The sequence below is a fragment of the Aspergillus tanneri genome, assembly GCF_003426965.1.
Source record: "Aspergillus tanneri strain NIH1004 chromosome Unknown AapTan_2_pilon_pilon_pilon, whole genome shotgun sequence".
Taxonomy (NCBI): domain Eukaryota; kingdom Fungi; phylum Ascomycota; class Eurotiomycetes; order Eurotiales; family Aspergillaceae; genus Aspergillus; species Aspergillus tanneri.
In genome coordinates, this window is record NW_022984629.1 from 2,212,968 (window position 1) to 2,227,502 (window position 14,535).

Genomic DNA, 14,535 nt, shown 5'->3' on the forward strand with positions numbered 1-14,535 from the left:
CCTAGATGCAGAAAGAACCCGTCTAGCCTTGTGCAACAGGAAAACACGCATGTAGAACCGGTATATCCGCGTGATGGTTTAACACAAAGGAACCGGGATCATACACATGTATCTATTAATATAGCGCACCAGTTAATTGGCCACATCCAGCATCCGATTATTACCGCCAGCAGGAAGATTCCATATGTTTCTAGGCGCTAATTATCGTGATGTGAGCGAGGATCAGCAGGTCTCGGGCAGATACCACAAATTGTACGCTGGCTAGGTAAATTTCTGTCCCCTTCTCGGAACCAAGAAAGTTCCGTGGCACCACTACCCTACCATAACAAGGAAGACAGCTGCTAGATAGATAGATAGTAACTAGTAGATTCTATCAAACTAAGCGCCGTGTTCCCGGAAAGGTGGCAACCTATCAAGGCTCTAAGAATCCAACCAAGAACACAGACCCAGTCACGAATGTGTCGTAAATGACTCATAGTAGAGAGACTGAGTCAACGTAAGAGCTAGCCGCTAGCCGCTAACCACGCCTTTGTCCTTGTTGTAGGTACTGATATTGGAGGAAACTAATTTGATAGGTAGTCCCAACTTGGAAGGTCCTAGTCATGTGAACTGCAGGCCTGAGGCAATCCATGGTCTGGCTAACACTATAACAATCTAAGAGACCAGATTAGTGCCTAAGCACTAACTATTAACCCTAGTTAACTAAGTTAATTAGATGCATATGCTGAGTCATCCACTTGCCTGCAGTGACATCAAGTCTACTACGGAATGGAATGGCCAGTGACAGGACAGACATAAAGTGACTTTAGGTTGGGTAGATCACCAACCAGCTATGCCCCCACTTAAGGAGGAACTGAAGAGAAATGTGTTGCATGCCTGTTGTGGGTCAATTACTCTTTTTTGACTATCTGGACTACTGCTGGCAGTGAATGCTGGGTTTACATCTTCTTGCTGTCATATTATGCAGAGCTTAATCCAATCTCCTCATTTTTTTTTTTTTTTTAAATCTCCTCTACTCTTTGGACTGGCCATTGGTCTGCCAAATTTTCACAAGCTACCACTATTATCTTCTGGAAAGCTGTGGCCCTTTACACCCTGCAGAAAGGCAGTAGCTCTAACGAAAATGGCCGTTCCCTATCAGTGCACAGAGGCGCCAATGTCCCAGCAGCCAGATTCCCAATATGTACGAACTCATCAGTACGCTGCTGGGGCTGGTCGAATTCTACAGCCAAATCTTTATTCTATGCGTGTGGGTGATGACGAGATTATTACGGAGTCAGAAGCTGTCAGCCCAGCCTCTCATTGTTTCCCAGAGGGCGAATTCGTCCCACCGGGCTTTTTTGAAAGGGTCCATTCGGATATGTTTAGATTGCCCGCGTGCCAGATTGATTGGAAATACAGTATGCGCAGGGAGGCCCAAATGATCTTGCCATTTCTTTATTTGGGCCCATGGGGGTGTTTGAAAGACAGAGACTGGCTTGCTAGAGAAGGGTTTACTCTACTCCTAGCCATCCGCGACAAGCGACTAGCGCATGCACGATTGATTTCCGGCGAGAAAATGGCTGCGGAAATGGGCATTGAGGCTGATGCCGTGGATACCTTGGATAACCAAGAACTTATAGCGACATTGCCTCGTGCAATCCGTCTTATCAATGACCATATCTCCACTCCAGCAAATGCACAACATATGAATTCGTCTCGCAGAAAAATCCTCCTATTTTGTGAGACTGGAAACGGTCATTCAGCCCTGGTTATTATAGCGTATCTGATGGTGATGTTCAATCTGGGCTTTCCCGATGCTTTACAGGTCGCCCATATGCAGCGTTTTTGTATTGATATGGACGAGTCATCGAAGCAGATGCTAGCATCATTTGAATCAATTATCGAGGCGAAGAGAGATGTCGAACATGCAAAAAGAATTTCATCGATAAATTCGAAACTTGCGATTCCTACAAAGGTCAACAAGAAAAGAGACTTTGAGGGCCAACATGACATGACAAACACAATGGATATGGACATAGATGAAGGTCCTTTTCTTGGTAGACGGGGTGTAGCCCCTTTTCAGGATCGCTCGAAATAAACTGTTCGTCTGCAACATGGAGATTTCGAGCAATTTTCATGGAGTAGTATGGTGATAGTGAAGCTAGTGACTTCCTACCTGGTTTCTGGTGTTCTGGTGTTCTCACTTTTTTACCCTGTAAAATATTTCTTATTTCTCTCCTTCGTCTACTAAAAGAGACGGTCAATCAATGACAAGGCACATGGTCATTAATCTACTTCGTTTTAGCTTGGCAACGGAGCGCTATTAAGTATAGAGAAAGGTCATATTTAGCATGTTACTTTCACTCCTCATTCACTCTTAGTCTGGGAGCTTCTGCTGGTCTTTTGGTATCGCACTAATCTTTCTTTCCCAAAATGGCAGGCCATTCTCAGCACCCTTAACGGCCTTCTCTTTTCCACCATCTCCTATGTTCTGTTCTCTATTTACTGACCCTTATTTATTTACTTCGTTTTATTCATTTATTTCTTATTGTCATTTTTGAACTCGCCTTGTGCTCTCTATCCTCCACGGATACAGGGGCGAAATCACCATGAAGCTTCGCAACAATATTCGTCCACCTAAACGGCTCAATTCTGAGCAGTTTGACAGTCCTTACTCACAAGTATCGCTACGTCGAACTAAGAACTCCGCATCTCATTCATATGTCCCCTATGACCCCGATTTACCCCCAGCCGCATTTCCTACGCTGGAGCAACCGCGAGCACCTGGGCAACGCAATTGTGATGAGGAAGATAATGAGCTACATTCAGAAACGTTGAAAGCATCACAAAGCCAGCAAGACAAATGGAGTACCCGTCTTGGGTTGGGCCAGGAGGATAATGATGGACAAGTGGATTTCGAGGATATCCCCCTCGGTCAGATTGAGAATTACATTGCGAGCAATGGAGATATGAACCCAGTTTACAAAAGGAACATGGCTGTTATGGCAAATACAGAACAATATTTACTACCAGTGGACAGTGACAGTATCGACAGTGAGCCTGACGGAGTAATTGAGGATAATCTTGACAGAAGGTTGTCTAAGGTACGCTAAGTTTTACTAAGTTTTGTTCTTATTTCCTACCCTTGACAACATTCTTTAGCACACAGAGTTTTTGCTGATTCTAAGCAAGGCGTCATCTGCCATTGATGATCCTAAGTGGAGTGATATATCCCCATCAATACAGCTGGAAATCATCAATAACCTCCTTCAGTCTCACAGCTGGTCCAGCGCCTGCAACATATTAGGATTAACACAACACGACCAAGAAGAAATTCAAAAGCTGTGGCCCGAACGTGATGGTCAGATTAGATCAGAAGACACACAGTTGAAAAGAATGCGGCAAAAGCAATTGAGCGTTCTCATGAAAATGGACAATAGTATGGGGGCAAAACATCCAACTTCGCATCAGGACGTTTTTAGTAAAATCTCTAAACGGTCCATTCGGAAGCTGAAAGGAGCCATTCAAACTGATTACTTCTTGTGCAATGCCAAATATGTCTCTACAGCTAGAAAATTCCTGCACAAGCGGGGTATAAGTCCGAAGTCTGTCGGAAACTGGAGCAACAGCGTCATTACTATTATACAAGGTGTTGACGATGACTCAGGATCAGAAATTTCTGAAATGGGGGAGCACCAGTCTGACTCTCTAGAAATTGGCTCAACGCCAAGTTGTGACTATGTTAGCTATTATGTGACTGGAGATAAGCCGATGTCTGCTACGCTGCCCCAAGAATCATGCATCAACTCCATTGGGACATGTTTGCCCAGCACAGAAACCACGTTCCAGCAAGAAAGTATTCTCAACCCACATTCAAAGCCACTTAACCTTCTCCCACGGAAAAATCCCTCCCAACCTTCTCAGCTCAATGGCTTGGTTTGTCTCAAGATTGGCGTGGAGCGGGCTGCTCAAATTCAAGCTTCTGAACGACCTGAGCATATTGCACCTTCCCAATTAGTCCTTGAACAACCACCACTGGATAGTTTCTTCCACGAGCCAATCGAAGCTGGTGTCAGTGGCACCTTTCATCTAGCTTCGAGTCCAGATATTTCCTCAGTATACGGGTCAGCCTTTTCTAACCTTGCGCAGCCAGTGCGGCGAATCTTGGGTGGGAGCTGGTCCTATGCTTCTGTCCGGCCCAGTGAATATCCTGCATCTACTTCCTCCGCACGGCTATGGCAAAGGCTGGAAGAAGCAAGATTGGAAGCACGAAGAGAAAGGCGTGAGGGTGATAGTAATAGAGAAAGAGGAGAACATAATTTCTTTTCTGAACCAGAACGACCCAGCTCCGTGTCTGAAATCCAATCACAATCAAGAGCGCCTACAAAAGTTCTATCCTCTACGAGTGCAGAGGAAGTGAGCTGCCCAGAGATCGATACACAATTGCTTCCAGAAAGCACAGATGTATCTGGTGCACCTTCCCCTGCACTACCAGACGACACTATTGAAGAGACGGATAATATGTCGATAACTCCCCCTACTTCAGATAGCCATTCAGGTTGCACAGTTCAGCCCGACCCAACCAACTCTACTCATATAGGGGATGAAACCAACGACAATGACGAATATGATTGCGAGATCGATGAAATGGTTCTTCTACCTGTCCGTTCTACGGGATAATTCCATGCAGAAGGCAACGAAGGCATTGATATATCTTTCTGATCATGAATTAAGCTTCATAATGGCAGACATAAACAATTAGCATTGGTTTTCAACGCCAAATGCAATAACCACTGCATACTAGCGAGCTTGATACCTTCTCCTCCCCACTCTCTCTGTGTGTGATAGAGCCCCTGATAATAGTTCGAGAATCAGATCTTCTGGCAGAATTCCAGGTAGATCTAAATGATGGACTGAATGTGAAATTGCGGCATATGTATGATGAAATCAATAAAAAGTTGTCTTTGCATCTCTTCAACTTATCTAGGGATTCAGCTCTAGATGAACGTCCACTGAATAGCGTTCAAACCATTTTAGGCTTTGAAAACGTCCTGATAACCAGGCCATTATTCTTAACAGCCATAGTATCCACCACATCAATAAAGAACAGTACAATCAATCTGACATCCCAAGGAATTTCCCTGGTGATCAGACACTAACAGCTAGTTCTCACACCCAGCTGCACGAACAAGGAGAGACGATACATTTAAAGCCAAAATTTATGAGATATCGCTAAAACTTACATAAACGATAAAGTTAACACAATTTCGTCTGCTATGCTCAGAAGGGTCGCCTGTTCAAGTAATAAGGGAGAATAAACCATGTTCCGTAAGAGTAGTGTATGCATATTGGACGGGTGCATGTTGCAGAGACACCAGGGTGCTTACAGCAACGTTACTAGAATATTTACATACATCTCCAGAAATGCCTCCAGAATTAAATAGCATACCCGAAAAAAGACAACCAAGCACCATCTGAATATTCAACCAGCCCACTTGGCCGACCCTCCCTGAACCTCTATCTTGGCGATACGGTGTCAAAGGCCTTTTGAGGTCCGTGACAAGTGCTGGAGCCTCTTGGCTTTTGAGTCCGCATATATGCATGAATGGGCTTCGATTCTGTCAATATTTCAGAGAAATACGCCGTTAAATATAAACTTTGGTTGTTTTTAATCCAGGGGAATTTTATTGAATGATTCATAATAGCCACAGTGGATCAGTGGATTGGAATGAATGTGAGGTAGAAAGAGAGGCTAATGAGGGATATGTGGTGTTATTTAGAAAGAAAAGCATGGGAAAGAAGAGTAAGGGTATATCTAGGTATCGTACATACTACGCAATCACCTGAGCCATTTATACCTGGTCCGTGCACAGACGCGAAAAGCCGCGTCGGGAAGACAAAGACGCGGACACGGTGGAATCCATGCCTCTGTCTCAAGCTTCATCCACGGTGCTTTCAGGGACGCTTCCCTCCTTAGTATGAGCCCCATATACTCTGCTTTGTCTGCGGAAACATCTTGAACTTCTTTGTGCGGGGGGGAAAAATTGGGAACCTTCCGCCCCACGAAGAACAGACTTTCTTCTTTCGTGCTGCTTCTTTTTTTTTTTTTTTTTTTTTTTTTTTTTAAACTGCATTGCTATTGTGACCTTTATGATACTCTCCGTATATCGAAATCATGTTTAACCCGGACACTCCAATCACTCTGGCGGAGTCTCAAGGGGAAAGTGCCGTGCGACAGGACTCCACGCAACCATCGTCTCCGATGACGGATGCAGGTGATCAAGAACCAAAACCTACGACGGAGGATAAAATGGATATAGTTGAAGACATAGAAGGAATGGATACTAAAGCTAAAGCGCTCATGCATCTTTTGAATACAAGCGAGGTGGGTTCCTGTTCACAGGGTTGGTTCACAGAGACTATATGGCTGATATCTCTTTTCTTCTGGCGAATATCTTAGGTCTTCGTGGCTATTATGGCTGACAGGATGAAAAAGCAACAAGAGGAAGCGAAACGCGAGGCAGCCAAACAGGAGCAGCAGAAGAAAGAGTCCGAGACAAAAAAGAAGCCTACTGTACCGATGGTAAAGCGAGAGACGCGCACGAGTGCGAGGCAGAGCGCAGTGAAAGAGCCAGTTGCTGTCATAAAGCCAGAGACAAATGAGCAAGCAGAAGAGAAGTCGAAGAAAGGTCGGGGTAAAAAGGCTGGCGCAAATGGTAAAGCAATTTCGAGCTATTTCAAGAAGGCTGATGTAAAAGTGTCCGAGGATAACCCCACGGTCAAGGAAGCTCTGGAACATGCTGCGGACGAGTATGAAGCTAATCCGACTGCCCTTGGGGGTCAAGAACTTGTTGCCACGCAGCAGCCGCAATTAGTTACCGGTGGTCAAATGCGGAAGTATCAATTGGAGGGCCTGGAATGGCTTAAATCTCTTTGGATGAATGGGTTGTGCGGAATTTTGGCCGACGAGATGGGTCTTGGGAAAACCATTCAGGCGATCTCATTGATTGCATTCTTCAAGGAGAACAAAATATCCGGACCTTTTTTGATCTCGGCTCCGCTGAGTACGGTGAGCAATTGGGTGGACGAATTTGCAAGATGGACACCAAGTATCAAGACAGTGCTATATCATGGCTCCAAAGACGAGCGTACCTCGATCAGGAAAAAGTTCATGAACATTAAAAACCAAAAAGACATGGATTTCCCGGTAGTTTGTACCTCTTATGAGATATCCATGAACGATCGGAAGTTCCTTGCGCAATACCAATGGAGATACATCATTGTGGTATGTATTGTGAAGCACGCTGGGAGACTCCGATGCTAAGGAAGGAAACAGGATGAAGGACATCGCTTGAAGAATATGAACTGCCGACTCATCAAAGAACTGCTCACGTACAACTCCGCAAACCGACTGCTTATCACCGGTACACCTTTGCAGAACAACATAACGGAGCTGTGGTCCTTATTGCATTTCTTGCTGCCTGAGATCTTCAACGACCTCAACAGCTTCCAGAGCTGGTTTGACTTTTCGTCAATGCTGGATAATAGTGGCCAGACAGATGTGATCGAGCGTCGGAAGCGTAACCTTGTTTCTACGATGCACTCTATTCTGAAGCCCTTCCTACTACGGCGCGTGAAAACGGATGTTGAACATTCCCTTCCCAAGAAACGTGAGTACATTCTCTATGCACCTCTGACAGCAGAGCAAAAGGACCTGTACCGTGAGATTTTGAATGGCACGGGCCGCCAATATCTTGAGGAAAAAGCGAGGGAAAGGCTGTTTACGCGAAATGAGAAGCTGTCACTCTCTGGTAGCCTAAAACGAAGCGCCGATAGCAGCGAATTGTCCACCCCCAACAAGAGTCTGAAATCAAGCCGCGGTTCTACTCCTGCCAGTACAACTGGGTCTATTCGCAGATGCAGAGGACTGCAGAGTTATAAGGAATTGAGTGACCGTGAATTTAATGCGAAGCTACGGAGGCTTGAGCAAGGTATTGAGGAGGACTTGGATATTGAAGGTGAAGGTCCTGGGGAGACGGAGGAAGAAGAGTTAGAAAGAGCAAAGACTATTAATCTTGCAAGTAAGTCTCATTCTCTTCCCTGTGCCCCTGTAATCTTGACACTGACACTCATGCACTCAAAACAGAGAAGGAAATAGCCCAGAAGAAGATGCAAAACCCTGTCATGCAGGCTCGATTAGCTTGCAATTCCCCGCACAATTTCTACTGGCCCTGGGGCGATGGACCCATCGATCAATCTCTTGTCACTGCGTCGGGAAAAATGCTTCTCTTGGACCGTCTTGTCCCCTGCCTTCTACAGAAGAAACATAAAATACTAATATTCTCCCAATTCAAGACCCAGCTAGATCTCCTTCAGGATTGGGCCACACAGCTTCGTTCCTGGCACTGTTGCCGGATCGATGGCGCTATTAGCCAGGCAGATCGCCAGGCCCAGATCAAGGCTTTCAATTCTGACCCCAAATACAAGCTTTTTCTCCTCAGCACGCGAGCAGGAGGGCAAGGCATTAACCTCACAGCTGCAGACACGGTAATCTTATACGACTCCGACTGGAACCCACAGCAGGACCTACAGGCACAAGACCGGGCCCATCGCATTGGTCAAACCAGACCCGTGATTGTATATCGCCTAGCTACAAAAGGAACCGTTGAGCAAACCCTTCTTGAGAAAGCGGACTCAAAGCGTCGGCTGGAGAGATTGGTCATCCAGAAGGGTAAATTCAAGAACCTTCTGGACAGTGGCTCGGGGGCGACTCATAACGACGTTGAAGATCTCAGAAAAGCCCTTGGAGAAGATGAATATGAGCTCTTTGAGACTGGAGCAGACCCCACTGCGCTCCTCTCTCAGAAAGACCTCAATATTCTCACAGACCGCTCTGAGGAGGCATACGCCCGTGCTGAGAAAGGTTTAGACCAGAGTGGGCCGGCATTCTTGGCAGTGGAGACGAAACAAAATGGCAGCGGTTTGATGGCCCAGATCGCTGGTAAATGACGTGGATGCTTTTCACTTTGATTTACGCTATACAAACTTCCTGTGATAATATGGGTGGTTACCAGTTGGAACTATTATTAATAGAGACGACGGCGCACATTCTCTGCAATGGATTTCGGCCCGGACGAGACTTTTTTTTTTCTTTTTGAGGATATTAAGTACTGTACATTAGACATGGTCGTACCTGATATGTAATACAACAGGAGTAGGTGAATCCTCTATGGAACTTTAATCGTTTAAAAACAAGAAACATCCATTTAGCGCCTGAAGCTCCTCGCCAAAGAAATGGCTGTACATCGAAGAGACAAGTGTTGTGGGTAGAAATCGCCACGAAACAAAACTGAAAGTGAAATAACGGATGCAAATGCCAAAAGGAAGAGAAAAATGTAAGGAGGGAAAGAAAAGAGATAATCAACAGTCCTCTACCGAGGTAGTCGTGCTTCTTCAATCTGTCTTCGTACATCGGCAAGAGTATCATTCCGCTGTGCAAGATGGCTTTTCAACCCTTCAACCTGCTCACCGACGGCTTTAACATCTTCATTGAGTCGTTGCAAATCCTGACCTTCTTTGGACCGGCCTGTGCCCTCCCTTAGTTCTCGGAGCTCACGCTCTTTATACTCCAGAAGCTGAAGGGCTTCCTTTTTGATCAAGACCCAGTTGGGCCTGCCGTCGTTCCTGGGTTGGTCTCTTCGCCCTTCGGAAGCCTTTCGAGCAGAATCCAGCTTGGATTCTAACTCCGCTAGTTCGCGCCTCAAACGGACCCTCTCCCACTCCTCATCCTGGATGGTTTCACTGAAGTCTGTTCCCTTTGGAGTGTAGGAAGTTTTACTCCCTGCACCTAGCCGACTCAGGTATGTGTCGCCAAATTTGGCTTTTCGGCCACTAGGAGTCTCTGTGTCGCCATTCGCCCATCTCTGCGACGGACGGGTATTGTCAAGCTGGTAGTCAATCTTGTTGTTTTCGAACGAAGCGCGTAGGGAGGCAGGGATTGTGCGTGGAATGCGGAATCCTTCATGTCGGTAGTTCAGGATATGCAGAAACGCAAGAGTAGCATCTTTGTTAATTGCTGATGAAGCGGAGGGGTTCACCAGGTTCCATGCAGAGCGGATGTCGGTGTCGGGAACATCCAGGGAATCGTATAGCGGTTGTAAAGATTCAACTAGACAAAAATAACATCAGCGATGAGCAAGGCGATAGGGCTTTTGGCTGTCCCACACTACAACTTGGAGTGAACGTACAGGCAATTTCACCGCGGTGGTTCTTGTTGGCGGAGTAGATCTCTTCGTACTTGGTCTTATCGGATGGGTTCATGTACCAGTCAAAGCCATCTTTCAGACCGGGCGTGTCGTCTTCATCTTCTATCCGTTCAAATTGCTCTTGACTACCCAAAGCCCGAGTTGCATGGACTAGATGGGACTTGGACTCAGGGACGAGCCAATCGGGCAAGACAGTGGGGACACTTCGAAGTTCCTTACACGCTGTCAGTACTCATAAACGTGGACCAGCGGTCGTGGGGTATCTTGCAAGCCATCACAAGAGGAATCGCCGGGATGTCGAAGAGGGACGGGAGCCTAGGTAGAAAGGAGGTAACATACACCATTAACTATATCGAATACCAATCGCATAGCAACACAAAATTCCTCAAAATCCAATTCACCGTCCCCATCGACGTCGGCCAAATCCCAGACCTTCTCCAGCTGTTCATCGCGAAGCCGACTGTTCCTGAGCACTGAAGCCGCTTGTGAGTTGTTCAGACGCGGCTGGCCATTAGCTAATGATGCAAAGATCTCCCAGTAACGTTCGATTTCCCACTGCTCGATTTTCTTACTTGACATCGTGGAAATGACGTGGCGTCTGCTGCTAGTGGTGGAACAAGGACTCGAGCAATGGGAAACGGGGAGAATGGCTCTAGTGGGTGTCTGTATGGATGGATGATGGAGGTAGTCAGGTACGTAGTTAACCGCTTTGGGCATTCCGCAGTGGTGTCCGACGGATCAACAAATGTCCGACCCGGGGCTTATACAGGACGGTGTACATACGGATATAGCATCAAGCGAACATTCCCCGGAAGGTAGATTGATCTCTGACGGTAGTAGGAGAGGTAGTATAGTACATGGATCAACAAGAAAGATCTATAGATGCATGGGTGAAAGAACGCTTTAGAAGTTATGACGTCTACGGCAGTCACCAAGTGATTAGAACAAGACTGCCCCCTTGTTGCTTCTAGTTCTGTACAGGAGACGTATGGCAGTTCGATCACTCATACGTGCTTCTTCTGGGGCGCGTTCTTCTCCTGCTCTTCTTTCTTCTGCGCCTGCAGCTGTTCTTCAGCCTGTACAATTGCCCGTTCTGCTTCTAAAGCCAGCTCCGGCGCATCGAGTATTGTAGCCAGTTTTTTAGCATCGGTCATGCGAAGCAATAATGTGTCTTTGCTGTTTTCCACGTCCTCTGCCATCTGCGAAATGGGCTTTTCAACGTGGCTATGTTCCAATGCACGGGGTACCCGCTTTGCGTACAATTGTTCGAGCCCTGGATATGATACAGGCTTTAATAAGTCCTTCTCAACTAGAAACTCTAAGTGTTTAGAGCCATTTAATGCTTCCATCTGTCAGCACCCATCGTCATAGTGGAAATGAAAGAGCAACAAACTCACCTCGCCAATGTGACCACCCTCGGTACACAAGGTACAAGAAAGGAATATTAGGGACTCTATGGTTACATCCATCGTTCAGCCAAACAGCTTCATAATATCCGACAATCGGCGTTGCGATGCAAGACTGGGGATGGAAAAGCAACACATACACTGGAATCAATGCCATAGGCCCCGTTAACGGAGTTGCAAGAAAGCTCCACCACATCCTCCTGCGGTGTAAATCTTGCCTCTCAGTGGCAATTCTCCGTAACAATGCCTGTAGCTTCTCCTCTCTGATTGCATTTCCTGGGAATAGCACATCCACCTTCGCCGATCCATGCGACTCATCTAGTCGCCGTTGGGAATTGAGGGAAGGGATACTCTTGAGTCCCCATTCTTCAAATGGGATTCGTTGTTGAACCCGATTGCCCCAGTCAACGAGTTTTTTCTTCCAGCCTTTATCAGCTTCCTCCCATTTTGCCCAGGTTTCAGCTGCCTTGCCTGTGATACGATCAATCACTGAAGTTTCGTTCGAAGTTCCCGTGCGGAGAGGCCGGCAATAGATCAGAGCTCGTCTTGTCGAGATCGGAATGATGAATAGTCGCATAGCCACCAAAGACCCCCCTTTTGGTCTTTTCTTTCTTCTTTAGGTTGAAGTCGATAACCGGTAGAAGGTAGGTAGGGATTTCTGACTGGGAGAACTATCGATCGACTAGACAAAACAACTGATTAAAGGGTGCCTGTAAAAGTAGCATTCCTCCTCCGTTGTAGTGAACAAGCCCAGGGTCCTAATGGTGGCTTATCTGTGCTCTTTTTGTTTTATTTTTATCCTTGGTAATGTGGATGTGGACGTTGGTGACTGTGGTTCGTCTGTGAGTAGAGAGACGTCATTCCGCACGATGCGATAGCTCGTACTGTATAATAGACTAGTGCATGTATGTAAAAAGTATGTAAATTACCAGATTGCCTAGGTTAGATAATACTGCCTGGTAACTAACTAGTTAACTTAACACTAGGTTAACTATTTTTACTTTCTCGAAAGCAGCCCTTGTACCAGTACTACCAAGACATACTACCTACCTACAATGTAGGTAGCTAACATCTTCTCAAGCTCAAGCTTTGTTATAGTCCGCCTCTCCTCGCCCATATGGGTGTGTCTGTTGTTGTGCCTTGCCTTGTGTTTCAATTTGCGTTACGCCATTCTCAGAAAGTCCCTAACCTGCGCCCAGTCTCCAGAAACTTTCTTCTCCCTACCCCCAAACCTGGAAGGGAAATGAGGCGATGCAGACTAAATCCGACCATCTTCCTACAACCCCCGACCCGAAAGCCCGACGGAATCTCACCCGGAACTATCACTGAATTGAGAGGCAATGGCACAGGATGTGGACCATTCGCTTCTTCAGTCTCCAAATCAGCAGCATTTTTTAGATAATCCTTCAAATATCTCGTCTCCTGCGAAATGTACCTCGGAACAGTCCACCTCCGCACCCGCCGAACAAAACGGCGATAGGAAGTCTTCTGAGCCCGTTCCCAATGATACTATAGACCAGGCGCTTAGTATGTTGCGCTCGCCGGAGGATCAGGCGATCGATGGTAGAGACAGTCGACTTGTACAGGGGAAAGTATTACGAAGTCTTCCCGGTATTTAGAACTCGAGGTTTAAAAATTACATGGTATGCGATGCTGACATCAATTCCCTGCAGCATGGATTAGGTCTTTCGAGTATCCAGAAGAAGGGACGGAGGATTCTATCACATCGCGGTTGTTGCCTCCGCATCCCAATGATGCCGTTGTTGCTCAGCATAATCACTCACCTCATGCGACTTCGAGACCGGAGCTTATCTCTTCAAATCAAGGAAGTTTGGATTATGGACGTGAGATATCTCCACTTCGTGAGTCGCGCTGGAAGAATTTTTCAAAGGCGATAGCATACCCACAAGAGCCTGGCGTGGAAAAGAAGTCCGTGACGCTGGACTGGATGAATGAAAATCATGGTAATTACTCGCAGCCGTGGCGTGGACAGCGCGAATCATGGGAATACGAGGATACAGAGGATCCGCTTCGAATGAAACGACGCAGGGAGATCTGGTTCAAGCGCTTCCATAACACTCTTCTGAAAAGTCCTATGGTGCCGCTTATTTTCCGGCTAACTGTATGGTGTTTCTCCCTCACTGCTCTAGCCCTTGGAGGTTCCATCCAGCATCTGTCGCAAGAATATGTCCACCCCCAGGGACCTTCGGCTCTGATGGCTATTATTGTTGATGCTGTCGCTCTGGTTTATCTGATTTATATCACTTGGGATGAGTATACATCCAAGCCACTGGGCCTCCGCTCTCCGACAGCTAAGGCACGGCTTGTTCTGTTGGATATCTTTTTCATTGTTTTTGATTCTGCTAATCTTAGCCTGGCTTTTGAATCCTTGTCCACTGTAAGCGGCGCATGCACAGTTGGAGAGATCAATCAAGAGGTCACTCCAAAGGACGATCGAATATGCGACCGGCAAAAGGCCCTCGCATCTGTTCTGCTAATTGCTTTAATAGCTTGGCTTACAACATTCTCCATTAGCGTTCTCAGGTAAACACTTTCCACCTTTTTTTTTTTTTTTTGCGACTTTTATGCTGACGGGCTTGATTCAATCTAGACTTGTAGAGCGAGCGGCTAATTAGATGATGACTTTGATATTTGTCTTCTACTGCTCTTCTGCCTTCCTCTCCGGGAGCATGATCAGGCCTATTTCTTGGCTTTTCTTCATATACTTTTATTCTGTGATACCTATACTGTACTCTTTCTTTCCTCTCCTTTCTCACTTGACAGTGTTTTGGTTCTACGTTGTCCGCAGTTGGATATTTCCTTCCTTTCTCTCTCTCTCTTTATATTTATAATGATCCCCTTGGTTAAAGATGTACAAATTA

At 46.3% G+C, this 14,535-nt stretch overlaps 6 protein-coding genes across 6 annotated transcripts; 4 read left to right on the forward strand and 2 right to left on the reverse strand.

Annotated features, from left to right (window-relative positions):
• Window positions 1-1,123: 1,123 nt before the first annotated feature.
• ATNIH1004_000706 (dual specificity protein phosphatase family protein) lies at window positions 1,124-2,080 on the forward strand (the record flags this gene model as incomplete). The annotated part of the gene is made up of 1 exon (XM_033565414.1): window positions 1,124-2,080. The coding sequence occupies one exon, from the start codon at window positions 1,124-1,126 to the stop codon at window positions 2,078-2,080; it is 957 nt and encodes a 318-aa protein (XP_033431171.1).
• Window positions 2,081-2,591: 511 nt separating this feature from the next.
• Window positions 2,592-4,662, forward strand: ATNIH1004_000707 (uncharacterized protein; the record flags this gene model as incomplete). Its single annotated transcript, XM_033565415.1, has 2 exons — window positions 2,592-3,086; window positions 3,145-4,662. The coding sequence occupies 2 exons, from the start codon at window positions 2,592-2,594 to the stop codon at window positions 4,660-4,662; spliced, it is 2,013 nt and encodes a 670-aa protein (XP_033431172.1).
• A 1,495-nt stretch (window positions 4,663-6,157) lies between these two features.
• ATNIH1004_000708 (putative SNF2 family helicase/ATPase PasG) lies at window positions 6,158-8,991 on the forward strand (the record flags this gene model as incomplete). The annotated part of the gene is made up of 4 exons (XM_033565416.1): window positions 6,158-6,367; window positions 6,443-7,267; window positions 7,319-8,063; window positions 8,129-8,991. 4 exons carry the CDS (start codon window positions 6,158-6,160, stop codon window positions 8,989-8,991), a joined length of 2,643 nt encoding a protein of 880 aa, XP_033431173.1.
• A 422-nt stretch (window positions 8,992-9,413) lies between these two features.
• end3 (cytoskeletal adaptor protein SagA) lies at window positions 9,414-10,826 on the reverse strand (the record flags this gene model as incomplete). The annotated part of the gene is made up of 3 exons (XM_033565417.1): window positions 9,414-10,150; window positions 10,230-10,461; window positions 10,587-10,826. 3 exons carry the CDS (start codon window positions 10,824-10,826, stop codon window positions 9,414-9,416), a joined length of 1,209 nt encoding a protein of 402 aa, XP_033431174.1.
• Window positions 10,827-11,251: 425 nt separating this feature from the next.
• On the reverse strand, window positions 11,252-12,230 carry ATNIH1004_000710 (mitochondrial K+-H+ exchange-related family protein; the record flags this gene model as incomplete). Its single annotated transcript, XM_033565418.1, has 3 exons — window positions 11,252-11,589; window positions 11,645-11,700; window positions 11,794-12,230. The coding sequence occupies 3 exons, from the start codon at window positions 12,228-12,230 to the stop codon at window positions 11,252-11,254; spliced, it is 831 nt and encodes a 276-aa protein (XP_033431175.1).
• A 763-nt stretch (window positions 12,231-12,993) lies between these two features.
• ATNIH1004_000711 (phospholipase D regulator) lies at window positions 12,994-14,289 on the forward strand (the record flags this gene model as incomplete). The annotated part of the gene is made up of 3 exons (XM_033565419.1): window positions 12,994-13,264; window positions 13,327-14,197; window positions 14,265-14,289. 3 exons carry the CDS (start codon window positions 12,994-12,996, stop codon window positions 14,287-14,289), a joined length of 1,167 nt encoding a protein of 388 aa, XP_033431176.1.
• Between the last annotated feature and the right edge of the window lie 246 nt (window positions 14,290-14,535).